This window comes from Venturia canescens, chromosome 7 (genome assembly GCF_019457755.1).
Source record: "Venturia canescens isolate UGA chromosome 7, ASM1945775v1, whole genome shotgun sequence".
NCBI classification, from domain to species: Eukaryota; Metazoa; Arthropoda; class Insecta; order Hymenoptera; family Ichneumonidae; genus Venturia; species Venturia canescens.
Genome location: NC_057427.1, coordinates 8,446,894 through 8,462,768, shown reverse-complemented (window position 1 = coordinate 8,462,768; position 15,875 = coordinate 8,446,894). Strand labels below are relative to the sequence as shown.

The 15,875-nt window shown below is 43.9% G+C and overlaps 1 protein-coding gene across 1 annotated transcript in view; it reads right to left on the bottom strand.

Annotated features, from left to right (window-relative positions):
* LOC122413141 (mitosis inhibitor protein kinase wee1-like) overlaps nucleotides 1–15,875 on the bottom strand; it is a 19,411-nt gene extending 3,536 nt beyond the window's left edge. The window contains exons 1-4 of the mRNA XM_043423302.1: nucleotides 12,275–15,875; nucleotides 2,108–2,212; nucleotides 1,756–1,872; nucleotides 480–694 (exon numbers count right to left, since the gene is read on the bottom strand). Of these exons, the coding sequence (XP_043279237.1) occupies nucleotides 480–694; nucleotides 1,756–1,872; nucleotides 2,108–2,212; nucleotides 12,275–14,290 (2,453 nt within the window). The 5' untranslated portion in view covers nucleotides 14,291–15,875. The remainder of the gene's footprint in view (nucleotides 1–479; nucleotides 695–1,755; nucleotides 1,873–2,107; nucleotides 2,213–12,274) is intronic.

The window sequence follows — 15,875 nt, the reverse complement described above, 5'->3', positions numbered from 1 at the left end:
GTTGAAAACAAAAATTCTGATTTTTTTCAAACTCTGTGAAACTCTTCGACAACGATGATTCCAAAAAGTAAAAAAAATCGCAACATTCAGAATTTGAAAAAAGAAATAAAGAATAAATAAATACTTAAAAAATAAAGAAGATAAAAAACCAAAAACTCAAAAGTATTGGAGAAATTCAATGTGATTTCACCGGAGCAAGGAACGTTTCCTTGTTTCTTGAACTTACTGGCAGAAGATTGAATTTTCGAAAACATTTAAACGAGCGGAAAGTGTCGAGAACCAAAGCTTTCGTGGTACGATATAAATTGGCATAAATTTGGGTGAAACGAGGCTTTGATTCGATCGAATGTGGCAAGTCGATGTCAAAGGCAGCGACGAGTAATAAATAAAGTTCGATAAATCCTCCGGAGCGCGTGAAGAGTGAGGACAAAATATTTCTTTTTCCTGTGACATAAATGTGTGCATTAACGTTGGCTTACACTCGTCGACGTTGTCCATCCGGTCTTGTTGCCAGGCCGAAGTCGCCGATCTTGACAATCATCCCGTCCGACAGAAACATGTTTCCCGGCTTGAGATCACGGTGCACAACTTTTTGCGAGTGTATGTAAGCGACACCGGTTACCATTTGCCTCATGTAATAGCGAGCTTCCGGTTCCGTGACTTTGCCACGATACTTGAGCACGTGCATGAGGCTCTGTCAATGCGAAATAAATAAATATTAGCAAAAAGTGTTATTATGAGCAGATGGAGCGAAGAGAACAGTGTTTTGTCGATGATTTAACGCGCAATGAGTCGTCCCACCGCTTTCGATATTTTTCTCTCGCCAGGCCGCGAGTTTCCAGCCACCGGTTTTACTTATTTTTGGAAATATATTTATAATTTTTTGTGAATGTCTGCAATATAGATTTGGTTCCCGTTATTATCGATCGTTTGGTGGTCGTAGGACAGGAAAGAAGGCTGAGCCCGCCACGCGTCTTCGAACGTGCGGAAGGTGGAAAAATAATGAAAACAGAGCGAGGGAGCCCCTCTCACGTGGTGAATCTGGGACGGCCTGCTCTACACTGGGAACTGTGTGACCCGATTATTCATCTCGAGTCTCGGAAAGGGAATAAAAGCTTTACAGAGACACTTCGGTACTCGTAAAGCTGCGCCCAATATCTGTCAGAATTTATCGATTTTCTCGCTTTTAGAGTTTTGTTACAATAGCCGCGATCCCAAGTGCATCGGGCCAGGGCGAAAAATATCTTCCGAAAAGTTTATTTCGAGGCTCGTCGACTCTCGGGGGAGGCGGGGAGCGTGGAACAGGCCTTCGTGTGGCGAGCCGCTTCGAAGGTCAAAGAATCACACAAAGGAGCTTTCCTCAAGGTCAACCGCGACTTATTCAGGTAGAATGAATAGAAGCGGAAGGACCCTTCTCCCACTGTGCTCTCCTCTCGTGCTCCCTGCCTCCGCTTACGAACGCCACGTGCATCCCGCGAGGACGCGAATTATTCACTCGATTCAGCGAGCTACGGCTACTCGGAGCTTCCGATTACTTCGAGAAATTCGACTTTCGCAAACGCTCACGAAATATCGATTCGCCCAGCTTATTTTCGGGCTCCCTCCGGTCTGCGGTTCAAAATTCGCCGATTCATTACCACGAGAAACCTTCGGTTTACGGAATTTCAATAATTCTCCGACCGTTTTCGTATCTGCTGAACTTTCAAACCGCAAATATCGATTCTTTCTTTTAATCGTACCAACGCAATAACTCACCTTTCTGGGACAAGGCTCCAGCAACATGTAAACGTTTATATTGTCCTCGAAGTAATGATGCATCTGAACAACGTTTACGTGATTTAGCTCTTTGTGGATCATTATCTCACGAGCAATCTGCAAAACGAAGAGAAAAATACGATTGACACAGAAACGTCATGAGGCCGAGGCACCGACGATCCGTTTATTGAGAAATTTCATAACCTTCCTTCCCTCTCTTCTCGCTTTTTTACCTCTATTGATATTTTCTTTTTTCATTGAATAAATTGAAAAATATTTCAAGTCAAAAATGGAAATTTCGATTCGAATTCTTTCCTGGACTTCAGCCCATCGTTCGAGGGCGTGTTCGTACCTTTTGTATGTGAATTTTCTGCATACGATTCTTCGGTATGATTTTACAAGCGTATTGGTTACCGTTGGCCACATCGGTCATCAGATAAACTCTTGCAAATCCACCCTGAAACAAAACGACAAAATAAAAGATCGAGTTTAACTGTGAAAATCGAATATTGAGAGGAAAGTTGCGTCGAAAACGAGGCTGATGTTTTTAGAAAATTTGTCTCGCGCGTGCTAACGAGTTTTTTTATTCCGTAACGAAGAAATGGGATAAAGTTGCCCCGCAGAAGTGAAAAAGTTTTGATAAAATTGAAGATTTAAAGCTATAAAATGAAGTTTCGTAGTAAAAAAAAAAAAATCGACAAAGTTCTTGGGTGCGCTCGAATCTTTATTAATCGAAAAACAGGTGTTCGAGAGCGAAATCGATGCACACAATTCGTTTCGGTCTCGTAAGCAGGACGTTTGACACCGGCGCGTATCGGGAGGCCATTGAAAAGGCGGAAATTCCGCGTGAACGGTGGGGCGAAATGCGTCCGTGAAATTGAAGATTGGAGCACAACTTTTATAGGATTTCGGTCTTCCCACGAGATTTTTCCCGACTCGATAAGTTCCTGACGAGCGTACCAACGTCAGGATTCTTTCTCGTGCCCAGGAATTTACTCGGCTTCGATGTTTTCCGACGCGCTTACAGAAGCTCGAGCGTTTCATTTTTTTAGTTTTTCTCCCGCAGTCTCGAAAATTTTTCGAAAATTGCAAAAATCGAGAAAAAAATTTTTGAAGGCAGTAGACTATAAAAAAATTCATAGTCTCGAAACTTTTGAAATTTTTCGAAAATCGCAAAAATCGAGAAAAAAAGCAATTTTGAAGGCAATAGACTATGAAAAAATTCCAAGTCTCGAAACTTTTGAAATTTTTCGAAAATCGCGAAAATCAAAAAAAAATCTTTAAAGGCAGTAGACTATGAAAAAATTGCGAGATTTAAAAATTTTGAAATTTTCCGAAAATCGCAAAAATCGAGAAAAAAAACAATTTTGAAGGCAATAGACCATGAAAAAATTCCAAGTCTCGAAAATTTTGAAATTTTTCGAAAATCACAAAAATCGAGAAAAAAAAACAATTTTGAAGGCAATAGACTATGAAAAAATTTCAAGTCTCGAAAATTTTGAAATTTTTCGAAAATCGCAAAAATCGAGAAAAAAAAGCAATTTTGAAGGCAATAGACTATGAAAAAATTCCAAGTCTCGAAACTTTTGAAATTTTTCGAAAATCGCAAAAATCAAAAAAAAATCTTTAAAGGCAGTAAACTATGAAAAAATTGCGAGATTTAAAAATTTTGAAATTTTTCGAAAATCGCAAAAATCGAGAAAAAAAACAATTTTGAAGGCAATAGACTATGAAAAAATTCCAAGTCTCGAAAATTTTGAAATTTTTCGAAAATCACAAAAATCGAGAAAAAAAAACAATTTTGAAGGCAATAGACTATGAAAAAATTGCGAGATTTAAAAATTTTGAAATTTTTCGAAAATCGCAAAAATCGAGAAAAAAAACAATTTTGAAGGCAATAGACTATGAAAAAATTCCAAGTCTCGAAAATTTTGAAATTTTTCGAAAATCACAAAAATCGAGAAAAAAAAACAATTTTGAAGGCAATAGACTATGAAAAAATTGCGAGATTTAAAAATTTTGAAATTTTTCGAAAATCGCAAAAATCGAGAAAAAAAAACAATTTTGAAGGCAATAGACTATGAAAAAATTTCAAGTCTCGAAAATTTTGAAATTTTTCGAAAATCGCAAAAATCGAAAAAATGACCTCCCACGATGGGTTCGAAACATGTTTCATGCGATTCTGAGTCGAATAAGACAAAAGTGTAATGACCGAAAAAAAAAATTTTTTGAAGGCAGTAGACTATGAAAAAATTCCAAGTCTCGAAAATTTTGAAATTTTTCGAAAATCGCAAAAATCGAAACCGTTTTTCTCGGGCTCGGAGCACCGGCGGGGACGAATTTTTATCTGGCCTCCCGGCGTCAGCGTTGCCGGATGAAAAGTGCAAAGAGAAAATCATTTTTCCATTCCGCTCTTCCAAAAATTCGTCGAGCAGCGCCGGTACTAAAAAACGTGTCGATTCGACTGTTTAACGCGGTTGTCACGAGCTCGTAGAAATCCATAGTTTCAACTCGAGTTTCCTAGAGCCCGAGCTTCCGACGAGTTATTCAGTGGCGAAGTACGAATCGCCAGAAACGCCTGACACCAGGGAGATCAATAAAATTCTTGCTCGTGGACCGAGCCTAAAAAAGCACGAAACGATTAAGAGCCGAGATACGAGACTCCGCTTTATCGCTCAATTTCAGACGCGCCTCCTCATCGGGTGGGAATCTCCAAGCACGAGATTCGTCATAAAATCCTTTTTCGCCTCAGCAGCAATGCGATCGAAAAAAAGCTGCGATTTGCTTCGCCGAAAGGATCCGAATTTTTCCTCGACGATTGTGAGCCCGAGAGCGCGTGCGAGCTCCACTCGCAACATCGTTGCGACCCCGCTCCGCGATTAGATAAAAGGGTGTGTCGCGAATATTTCGTCTTAGAATGTCTTAGAATCGCGCGGGACTGTCCGACATAAAAAAACTCGACGGCTGACTGACCTTCGTCCGATTTTCTGGCCTCCCTCTCTCTCTCTCCGTTTGTTTTTATCCTCGGAGCGCTCGAACGCAAACTCTATCAAGTGGAAAATCATTCGAGTCCCCCCGTGTCGGAGCGATCCACTCTATCAGCGCGAGAACAATGGGTCGCGTTACGAAACTCGTCACTTTGCTTTCTCGCTACTTTCACGTGTGGAAATGAACGTTGGTCGGCGTCGTAAAGAGTTGTAGGAAAATGGTTGGAAGTTGAGAGGAAAAAGGCCGGTTGATAAGAGCCGGAGCTTTTTGGCCGGGAATTCACAGTCGACCTCGGACGAAGGTTCCCCTTTCGATGCTTTCGAAAGATCGAGAAAAAACGTCTGCCACAGCGACGGAAAGTTGCTCTCGCAACAAGTGTCAACTCCGTGAATAAATTGTGATCAAATTCACTCGCGCGTACGATTCGTAAGCAGGCCTTTTCGCCCACACATAATACTTCTCCTGCGCTCGTCGAGGTCGTTGCAGAATTCTCCGTAGCTCTCTCGTTCCACGGTCTAATCGCCTTTCCCTTCTTCTGTGTGTGTGCGCCACGAGCGAGTCCCGCTCGATTCGCGTTCGATCAACCGTCCACCGATGCCTTAATATTTGCCTCCCGAGCGTTGCAGCTTCTCACGCGATAAGGAGAACAACGGAACGTTTTTTCTCTCGGATATTTCGGCCGAGCCTTTGTTCCCGTCGCTGCGCGAACTTTATTCCCGAAAAAATCGGAGATTTCTGCGAAACAATTATTCCCAATGGAGGAAAAGCGCGCGCGAAATCGAACGTGGATTTCCACGCATTCGACCGCTTCACTTTCCAACGATTCCTTTCTCATCCTTCTCCGTAATTGCAGCTTCGAGTTGAACCCGGTCCGTTGCGCGTATAAATATCCCGTAGCAATGGGCCATGGAAAACGAGAAAATAAAGGTTCGTCGTCGTTCTCAAAAGCACGAACGAAAGTAAACTTTGCTTCGTGATTCATCTCCCGTCCCACCTTTTTGCGGCGGCCTCGTTTCGCAAACAGCGATTTTCATTAGCGGAAATGCGTTCGATGCGAGCTGAAAATCCTGAGAAGAGTCGAGCGATGTTTTTATGCGGGAAAACCGGTAAAAGTTGTTCGAAAAAAAGCATCGAATCGATGAACGATAACGAAGAGAATGATTCGAAGGAATAACGAGGTGGAAGCCTCCGAAGTGACGTTTAATCGGGTCACCTGTACCCGGGGAGCGTTTCAGTGTTTCGTCTGTGACAGGAGCTTTGACAGATTCTCACTAATTAGTGTCTTTCTGTAGATGCAATCAACCTCGGGTACAGCCAACTTCTTTGCGCGAACGACCCAGTTTATCGAATGCAAATGAAACTTTGATGATTTTATTCGAAATTCAATATTCAGAGGCTTCTAAATAACTCGACTGGAAATTGTGTGAAAATTTATGAAAGCAGGTCGATAGAAAAAATGGATAAAAGCGGCAAATTTGCTTGGACATTGAGGGGCAAAACTGGTGATTCGGAATGCGCACGTTACGCGACGATCAACCGTCGAAAATCACCGAGCGCATGATCAACGCAGGAATCTTTGAAATATAAATATTGTTGTTATTATCGCGAGTAACCGGAGAGGCTAAAGACCGGTTGAGTGAACGCGAACGATACGAGTTTACAAATATTGCTCCTCGTGTATTATAACACGAGTGTCAGCTGTTACTCCCGGAGTCCACAGTCTCGAATGACCGTTGCGAATATCTCTATACATAGTCGAAAACCGGGCGACGCTGTTTCATGCCGCTTTTTACGCTCGCGAAACCCGTTGCGCCGTCGTTAAAAGTCGCTCGTAAGTGTTTAGAGAACTCGTTCGCTCGCTAATCTGCGTAAAACTTGAAAAAAGCCTCAAACCCAGCAGCTTTGTTTTTTATATCGGGGTTAGTTCGAAAGTTGGAGAAAAATATGCCTCGTTTCACCAGCTTTCCCCGAGTCCAACAGCACTCGGAATCAAATGACAATTCGCTTACGAGGAAAGCCAAACGTTTGCAAAAATTTCGACGTTTCGTCAGACTCTTCCGAGAAAGAGCTCGAAAAAGTCCTTGGAGCGGAGCGCTCCCTCGATAACTGTAAAAAAGATGAATTTTTCCCGGGACTTTCGCGATCCTCAGTACCCACGGAGCCGCTCCTAAGCACGCGGCGTTTCGTATGACGAAATACGCACACAGTTGGCAACACGCTCCTCCACCCGTTTCGTATGCAATTACATTTTCTATTTTTCATTGTGAAAAAACCGAACAAACGAACGAAGCAAAAGGAGAAAAAGGGGATTAAAAAACCCGCGTTTCCGCTCGACTCGTACGTGTGTTCATAATAAGAATATATTTATGCAGAGCTGGCGCGCATATACACGTGTGAAATCCTGTTATGCTACAGGGAGAATCCGCGAACTGCCTCCTCGAGTGAGAGAACGAGAAACGTGTGCGCGCCAAGAAGGGAGAGGGAGAAACCTCGACGCGCCGGTTTGCTCAGCTACCTTCGTGAAATCTGTCCTTTTTTATTTATCGTCCTCTTCGCCTGTTGCCTACACGCCTCTTCACCGTGAGACCGAGGTGGATTTTCCCTGCCGCTACATCTACGTAGAGTCGCGTTACGTGTGTGCGCGCTCGTACGTATAAATATAAGATTTAAAAAAGCCGATTTACAGTTGAAAACGACTGTCGTACAAATTCCAGTGTCGGGAGACACGAGATTTTTAAATGCTCGAAGCTATTCGAGTTTCGTTGCGATTTAAGGCTCGCTGTTTGAGACAAATGTTCAAATAAAAATTCAATCCCGTATCGAGCGTTTAAACGTCAAGAAAAACTTGGGATTGCGCAAATGATTGGTTCTCGCATTGATGCACTCGGAATTCATGATTTACTTGGCCGGGACTCGCATGCCCGCGGAGAGCCTGGCTCTCGCCCGCGATGTTCTCCTCCCCGAGGCCTGACCGACGACTTCTTCCCTTCGTCCGCGTAGAAGCATTTGCGTGTAAATCCTTCTTTCGGCCAATTTAACACTCTTCGGAAGCCTTTTGTCACCGCAAAAGTGCTAATTACGACACATGCGCGCTCACCCCGCCGCCCAGCGATTCGGGCTTATCGGAATATCTCCTCGGCGCACTTTCAGCCCGCTCTAAGGGAGAATCAACTCGTTCGGGGGAAAAAAAACTCCTGAAAATTAGTTCCGGACAAGAGAGAACGGAATGGAGACATTTTTTTGCGAGAATATTCTCATAAAAAGGAAGCAAACTGCGCCAACTCACGGATTTTTATTCCAATGAAATTCGATTGCCTCGATCGAATTCGTCCTCAAAACAGACAAAAATGACGATAAATTTGGAACTATCGCAGCAAGTGATAATTCACCATTTTTTCGCCCGTAAATGACTTTTTTCCCCATCGTTTTAAAATAACAGTTTCGAATTTTTGGCAGCGCTTATGTACGGGAAATACAGTCTGCGAGATAACGACGGCTCGTGGCCTCGCAGTTTTCGTCTGGATCGAGCAACGGATATGTAAATATCTATATCCATAAGTGGAAGTTAAATGTATGGGAGACCCGTTCGTTTCCGCGGTCTCAGTCCGGTGTACGGAGCCGCACCAGCGGCGAGGTGAATTGACAAAAGCGGAAACGCTTCGTAAAACGTGATGCGTGTGTTTATGCGTCAATAACAGTGTGTAAAACGAGAATTGTGTTTATAAATCGACGCTGAACGCAACTGTTGACACCTGTGTGTGCAGTACGAACGAAGAGAATGAAAACACTCTGAAAAGGAGAGAGCGGGAGAGCTGTGGACAGGGGGAGAAGAAAACAACACAACGATGAAGCGAGAATATCGACGAGCCGGCGGAGGGGAGGGGGAAAGCGAACGAAACGCATAGAAACGGGGCGGAAACAGGCAGACGTCGGGCGCCGGTCAACGCTCACGGGTATACAAATACAGAGAGACGGAGTTTGTCGCGAATCATTGCTCGATGGAGGGACGAATTTAAGCAAGTTCAGGCGATACATTCCGTACGAAAAATACGTTAGATTTTATTATTACAAGTAAAAGAATTGGAAATTTGCGCGAATCTTGTCGAACAGCGCTCAATTACGTGGGAAAAATTTGGAGAGGTTTGACCGTCTGGTAATTGAGATATATTCATCGTTGAAAATGGCAGGTTAACCCTCAATGTGCATCTGGGGTCAGGTTGACCCCAAAATTTTTTTCTCACATGAATAGCATTTACGGATGAGCATCTCATAAGTAAAACCTCCGATATTAAGAAATCGTTATACCCTCTCTAAAAGTAGGGAGCACAGCCAACTTCGTACTCCAAAATAAATAGACTTTTTGGAAGGGCTGCAAAGTGGACCATTTTTCCCTTAAAGCATGGACCCTTGTCTGCAAAACTCTGTAAGGGTTTATTTAAAAACTCAATATTTCATTTTTTACGAGAGATTTAACCGAAAAAGTGCTTTTTACGCGCACTATCAGCTTTGAGCACGTTTTTGAAGAATGAAAAAAGATTTTTTTGGAAATCCGACTTTGCGGCCTCAAAGTTGGATCAATTCACTGGAAAAAGTGACTAAACGTTTTATTCCGAAAAGCGCGTAGTTACCGAGATATTCGATGTCAAAAATGACCTGGGCTCAAAGTGACCCCATCTGCACGAAATGTCTCGCTGTGAAGGTGTGCACGCTAAGGGTTAATGCTGTCTCAAGCTTTTTTAAAAATTGTACTGAGCGAAGTTGGAAAAGAATTTTTCCATAAGCTTGAACCTCCTTAATGGTGAAAGTGTCGAGGAATCACAAGGGGATATTCGTCCTCGTTTTCGTACACTCCGATGAAAAATACAGGGCTCAGGTGCCGAGATGGTTTCGCTCTTTTGACGTAACGTAGCGGGCGAATGCTCTCTCGAACGTTTTGACCTGCACGCTCACAGCTGTGTGTGTCAAGAGCCTCCATGCGCGTTCCAGAATACTGCACTCTACGAATCTTTTTTTCTTTCTTTCATTCCCTTTTCGCTGAATAGAAAAATCCACCGGATCTCCCTCTGGCTGAACCAACGGAGCGAGGTCGCTTCTTTTCTTTGTGCATTGGCGCAAACGCTTTTTTCCCTCGCTCCGCCGATGCATTTGATTTTTATTTCTTCATACTCTGGGATATTTTCGGAAGACGAAATTATTCTCGATTTCTCCGGGCGAATCAATCCGCACATTTTCATCGGCTCGAAACGAACTCTTGCTCGCGTTACGAAATCCAATTTTCGGTAAATACTTTTCGAAACGCTTCTCCATCGGACTTTGCCTCATTTCTCGGCTTTTTTATCTCCCAGCGCTCTCCTCGTATCGTGGGAACCTCCCGAGGAGCCCCGACCACTTTTTTCTTCCCTTTTTCTCTCCGAGACACCGAGATTTCCGTCCCAATTGTACACGCATATCTGTACGTATCGCCGCGCTACCTGCAAGATGTGAAGGGACAGATGTGTGACTTTCTCTCCTCCTACAAAGGCCACGGGGATCCCTTCGCCTACGAAAAAATCCTTGCGACTCGCGATCCCCGATCCTTTGGCTTTTTCTTCTCTTACGTCTTTCAACGTGACAGCCAAAATACGCCTACCTCATCGTCCAAAAAAATAACCATAATAATCGTGCTCGCCTTAAAGTTTTTCGAGCCAACGTCAAACTTCGACGTTTCTCATCGAATTTTTTTCAATTTTTCGGGTCTGGGATTACAGCGTGTTAAAACCAAATATTTCGATTGACACTTTCGTCATGAAAAATGGCGTTAAACTTTATTCAAGTCGTGAAATAATTGAAATGACGTAAGATGGAATGCCTGGCGGGTTTTCCTCAATTCTAATTAAATTCATAATTTAAGATTTCAGACACTGCGCAAGTGTCGGGTGTCTGTAACAGAAGAATGTTCCCCTCGTCTATGCAGACGTGTTATTTAACCGATGCTTATATCGTTGACCCTCTGCTTGTCTAGTGACGCGAGGTTCGACCTTCGCTCGGTGGAGTGAGCCAAGATTTGTAAATTTTCTGAAATTAGTCTGTCTGGCTCTTTGGCCTCTCGAGTATAACGAGTAACGTTCGGAAGAGACGATTCTGGACGTTGGTGCGACAGAAAGAATTGGATTTTTTTGAATTTTACTGGTTTCGCGAGTCGTTTTATTCGTTCATAAATAATGACGAATCTTTCGGATTTTTTATTCCGAATCCAATGAAAGGAACGAGGCATTTCGTTCGGAGAAAAATTCTCGTTGAAAGTACGCTGAAGAAAAAAACGTAACGGGCGCTTGCCGGTGGTCGCCTCGAAGCTTTCGAACGACACTTGATTCAGTTTCCCATATTTCATTTTCTTTTTTCTCCAATTTTTTAAGCTCTCGAACGATCGCGAATGAGAATGTGAAAAAAATATTGAAGAAAGCCACTTTCCTTCGGCACGAATGAACGAGTAACGAAGAAAAAAGCGAGCTAAGAGTCACGGAGAAAATAAGCTCGTTGACCACGACTTTAGATATACGCATATGAGAATAAATTACAGCGAGATCGAAGGCAAATGGCACATAAACGAGGCGAATATTTTCAATCTGCTGACTCGCTCGTACACTTGTCTCACGGCGAAAGTGGCACGCATAGCACACGATGAAGAAAATATAAAAGAAGCAGATCGAATGGAGAACGCGTAGGAAGATTTTCCTGTCGCGGGTACGAGCGGCATCGAGTCCTAAAAATAAACGCTCGCGAGAAGTAGAGAAGGAGACCGAAAAAGAAATAATCTCAATGCGTGTGTAAACTTTTGGCCGACGAAAACACATGCGACTGCGGGTGGTCTATATCGAATTAGAGAAAATGTTTTGGTAGTACACAAATTTGTGAAACCGAGTGGGTCCATCAATGCGAAGTTTCAGGATTTTACGTTCATTCATGAGGCCGAGCATCTCGGTTTAAAAGTGAAAACGTACGTAGGCTCGTACTGCGACCTCCACGAATGTTGATTCGGGAGCAAAAGTCGGGAGGTAGGGTGCAGGAATGTTTTTTTGTCAGGATCTTCGATGATGAATTATCGAATATCGAAGTTTGGGACTGCGACGTCCTTTGACCTCGGATACTGCCGCAACGGTTGCGGATACAGAAAAAGTGCAAGAGACCAATTGTGCAGGGCATCGAATTTCCTACAAAAAAGTCCTTACCGACATTTTTGTATAACCGGTAGTTTATTTCTGAGAGCCCGTCAAACTCGAGCGGCTAAATTAGAGAGCAGCCATTCTTGTAACGCCTATATCAACGCAACGGCTCAAGATAGAGGAAAAATGCACAGGACCAATTTTGTAGAGCATAAAATTTCCTACAAAAAAGTCCCCATCGACGTGTCTCTATCTCCAGTAGTTTGGTCCTGAGAGCTAATCAAAAGTGGAATCGTAAATTCAGAGTCAACGTCAGCGTCGTTTAGTACGATAACCAGCGACCGGAATTTTAATTTCAAGCAATAAGAGAGAACAATGAAACAACCCACCTTTCCAAGGAATTGTCCTTTGTGATAAGCGTTGCCTTGCACCGGATCGACGACGTAATCAGTTTCCTGTTTGACCGAGTTATTCGTCCAAGACGAGGAGGTGGCGATTCCGTTTACGAGGTTAGACGTTCGCGTGAGCGTAGACGACGTTTGGGAGGCTGTCGTTGTAGCAGAACAGGCGCAAGTGCCGAGTAAGTGATTGCACCTAACGTTGGCATTATTGTTGTTATTAATATTGTTATTATTGTAGCCAGAAGCGAGGAGGTTGTTTCTGAAGGCATTGGCGACATTTTTCGGTGAATTTCCAACTTCCGGTAGAGCGACGATTCTCAGGGGAGTTTTCGAGGATGAAGAGCTGATGGAACCGCCGGCAGCGTGGCAGATTCGTTCCAAGCTGTTTTTCGTTTGGATCGAAGAGTTTTTCGTCTCCCCGGGGGAGGAATTGGTCGAATAGAGTGTAATCGGTACAAAAGTTGTTTCCTCGTTGTGTTCACGAGGCGTCGTTGAAAAATCTTTCAAGTTTTCGAGACTCGCAGTTTCGCCAACGGTCGTCGTGGTGGCGCTAGTGGCGCACGACGAAGTTGTTAGTGGCAGCTGTCCAAGGGAGGCGTGCAACGACGTTACGACGCGAGAGCCGCGGTTTTTTCGTATCGCTTTTGGGGCTGTAAAGCTCGAGGATGATTTCAACGAATTAGCGAAGCCAACGGTTGTTAAACCTCTCGATAAATCACGACTCGATGAGAGAACGTAAGAGGGCGAGGATTTAACGGTACTCCGGTGCTGCTGCGTCTCAAGAATCTTTAGAGGCTCCGGTGCATTTTTATTCTTTTTCGATGTAATCGATGCCTCGGTGTGCTGCGAGGGTGAGGACAGTGGACGCGTGCTAACAACGGCCAATGGTAAAACTGCGGAGGAACGCGTGCTCGTGGAATGCGACGAGAAGTCACGCTTCGTACGGGCGTCACGTGTTTTATTATTATCGTGATGATTGTTGCCGTTGAGAGAGGGCGCTGACGCGTACGCGTTACCGCAGCGTCCGACCGACGTAAAATTTCTTTCCCTCCGTGAAAAATCCTCGTTTTTATTACGCGATTCGATCGGGACGTTAGTACCGCGAATCGCCGCGACGGATATCGTCGACTTCAGTGCCTTCAGAGTTCCGTGTGAATCTCCATTTTCTCGTCTCGACTTATCGAAATTTCGATCTTTCTCATCGATGTTTCTCGACATCGACGAATCCCCGCGGGACGATTGAAGTCTCAACTTCGCTGCCGAACTCGAAGCGTTTTTCGAGACTAAGAGGGCGCCACAGTCGCTGTTCTTCGTCAACGTCGACGTCGCCACGAAGCCTGTGGCGTCGTGCGATTGGTGCGCCAATGTTTTCGATTCGAAAGACGTATTTCGAAATTTCGATGTCGCTCTGTCGTCGATTACGATCGAACTGTTGCGATTAGTCGTCCTGGGACTGGCTGTGCTTCTTTTCCTTCGACACCTCGTCGTCGGCGTCGCAGCTTTTTTCTTCGCCAAATTTTCGATCGAGGAGCTCGTTACTTTGCTGGAAAAACCTCTGGGCCCTGCGATCCTCGCGAGGCCGTCGTTTTTCTCTGAATCTTCGAACTCATCGTCTTCGTTGCTCGACGTTGTTTTCTGCTTCTCCACGATATTCCCATACTTGCTCGAATCTTCGCGAGCTTCCGGCCTCTCGAGTATCAATATCAGGGACGACGACGAATTAGTCGAGTCATTTTTTCGAGGACGATCGTAACAAGACGAGGACGTAGAACTCGAGGAGGAAGAGGACGATGAACAAGAAGCTGACAGATTTCTCGCCGCGTCCACCGGCCGAGACGCCATTTTATAACGATTTCCCTGTTTCGATGCTATCTCCGAATGCAAATTGCGCCTTTTTTTACGAGCATTGATTCTCTCGGATTCGGGACGCGGCGCTCCGTCCGCGATCGCTATCGACGAATCAACGATCTCGATGCCGCACGTAGTCGTCGCGTCACAGGGCATTTTCGATTTCTTTTTGTTTTTTTGTTTTTTTTTTTTTTTTCTAAACGAATCACCGAGCCATGAATTTATTATTCGATATGTTGATTATTTTTCTCCCCGTACTTTTATGTTCATGAAAATATTCGCTTCTATCCTTAACCGCGATTCACACTTCAACTTTTGTTTATATACAATTCCCGTGATTAAATAATGCTTCATTAATTTACGTGTAAACAGACAATCGGCGATGCTTTTTCTTCCCCTTCAGTGCGCGTATTTATGTATATACAAATATGGCGCCGAAGAGGAGGGGGGAGGAGCTCCGTCAACAATGTACGTCACGAGTCAGAGTGACTAGACTCGTGAGATTCGAAAATACACCTCGAGTACATAATGAGTTACGAGGATGGAGGATAGAGACACGAGGCAATGATTTTCCTGCGGCTCTCCTCATCTTGACAGTCGGTTGGAAAATTCTATTTTTCTCTGCTCGTTATTGTTCTTTTTCCCCTCGTATTCTCAACAATTCTCACGTTATCATCGTATTTTTTGCCCCCCTCCCCCCCCCCTCAATTATTTTTTTCACTGTTCTATCCTCGCACGAGTTATTGGCTCGAGACGTTGAGAGAACACGTCGCCCTTGGCAACCGGAGAATCTCGTCGAATTCAGTCTTATATTTAACGCAAATCTCGTCTCATCGTTGTTCTTTGTTCCAATAAGAGAATTCGTAGGATGACGAATAATTGACAAGTCAATAAACCCGATAACGAGCTCTGCGGATTCATAGGTTTTTGCAAAATTTCATCGAACGTGCCCGACGTCGCTGAATGCTCTTTGACATTTAATTTTTTTGCTTTCGAATCTTCCACCTGCGACATCTGTCGACTATTCTCTCCCTCCTACGAGCGTTCTCCCTTCCGCGTAAAAAGACAAAAAATATATTCCACTCTCGATCAACCGCGATTGGTAATGCACATCACGATTTCATTATTTACTTCGTAGACTTTTTCCTCAGTGGGGGGGGGGGGGGGGGGGGGGGTCGTTCGTTGGAATTACGGTGATTGTTGCAATCCTGTATCCCGAGAACGTCGAGCCACGTGGGAGCGTGAGAACTCGATATATATTTACACATATATACGAATCCAGCCGAACGTATCGTCACAAAAGTAACATAAATCAAGGAAATTCTTATTTTTCAGTATTCCTTATTCCGAATGCGAGTGTCTCCCAAGGAAAATCAACGATTGTTGCACCTGTAGTGACGTCTACGTTCGAAAGAAACAATGAACTCGATATACTTGTGTCAGGAGATCAATTTTTTGCCTCCTCTTTCTATCAAACGTCCAAATTCCTAGCTCCTAATCGCGACACTCTCACTATATAAGCTTTTCCGAAATAAACATTCGTATCACTTGAACATTCAAAACTTTGTAAGTCGCTCGCGAGGAGTTGAGAGGATTAGTAAGAAAACAGAAACAAAGAGACAGAGAGCAGGTAGAAAAAAAGGGCAAACAAATGAGAAAATTGTCTGTGAAATGAAGAACACGAATATCAGCTTTGCACTCCGGCTTGGTGCACCAGCAGCGAGTGTACTACTGATCAAGA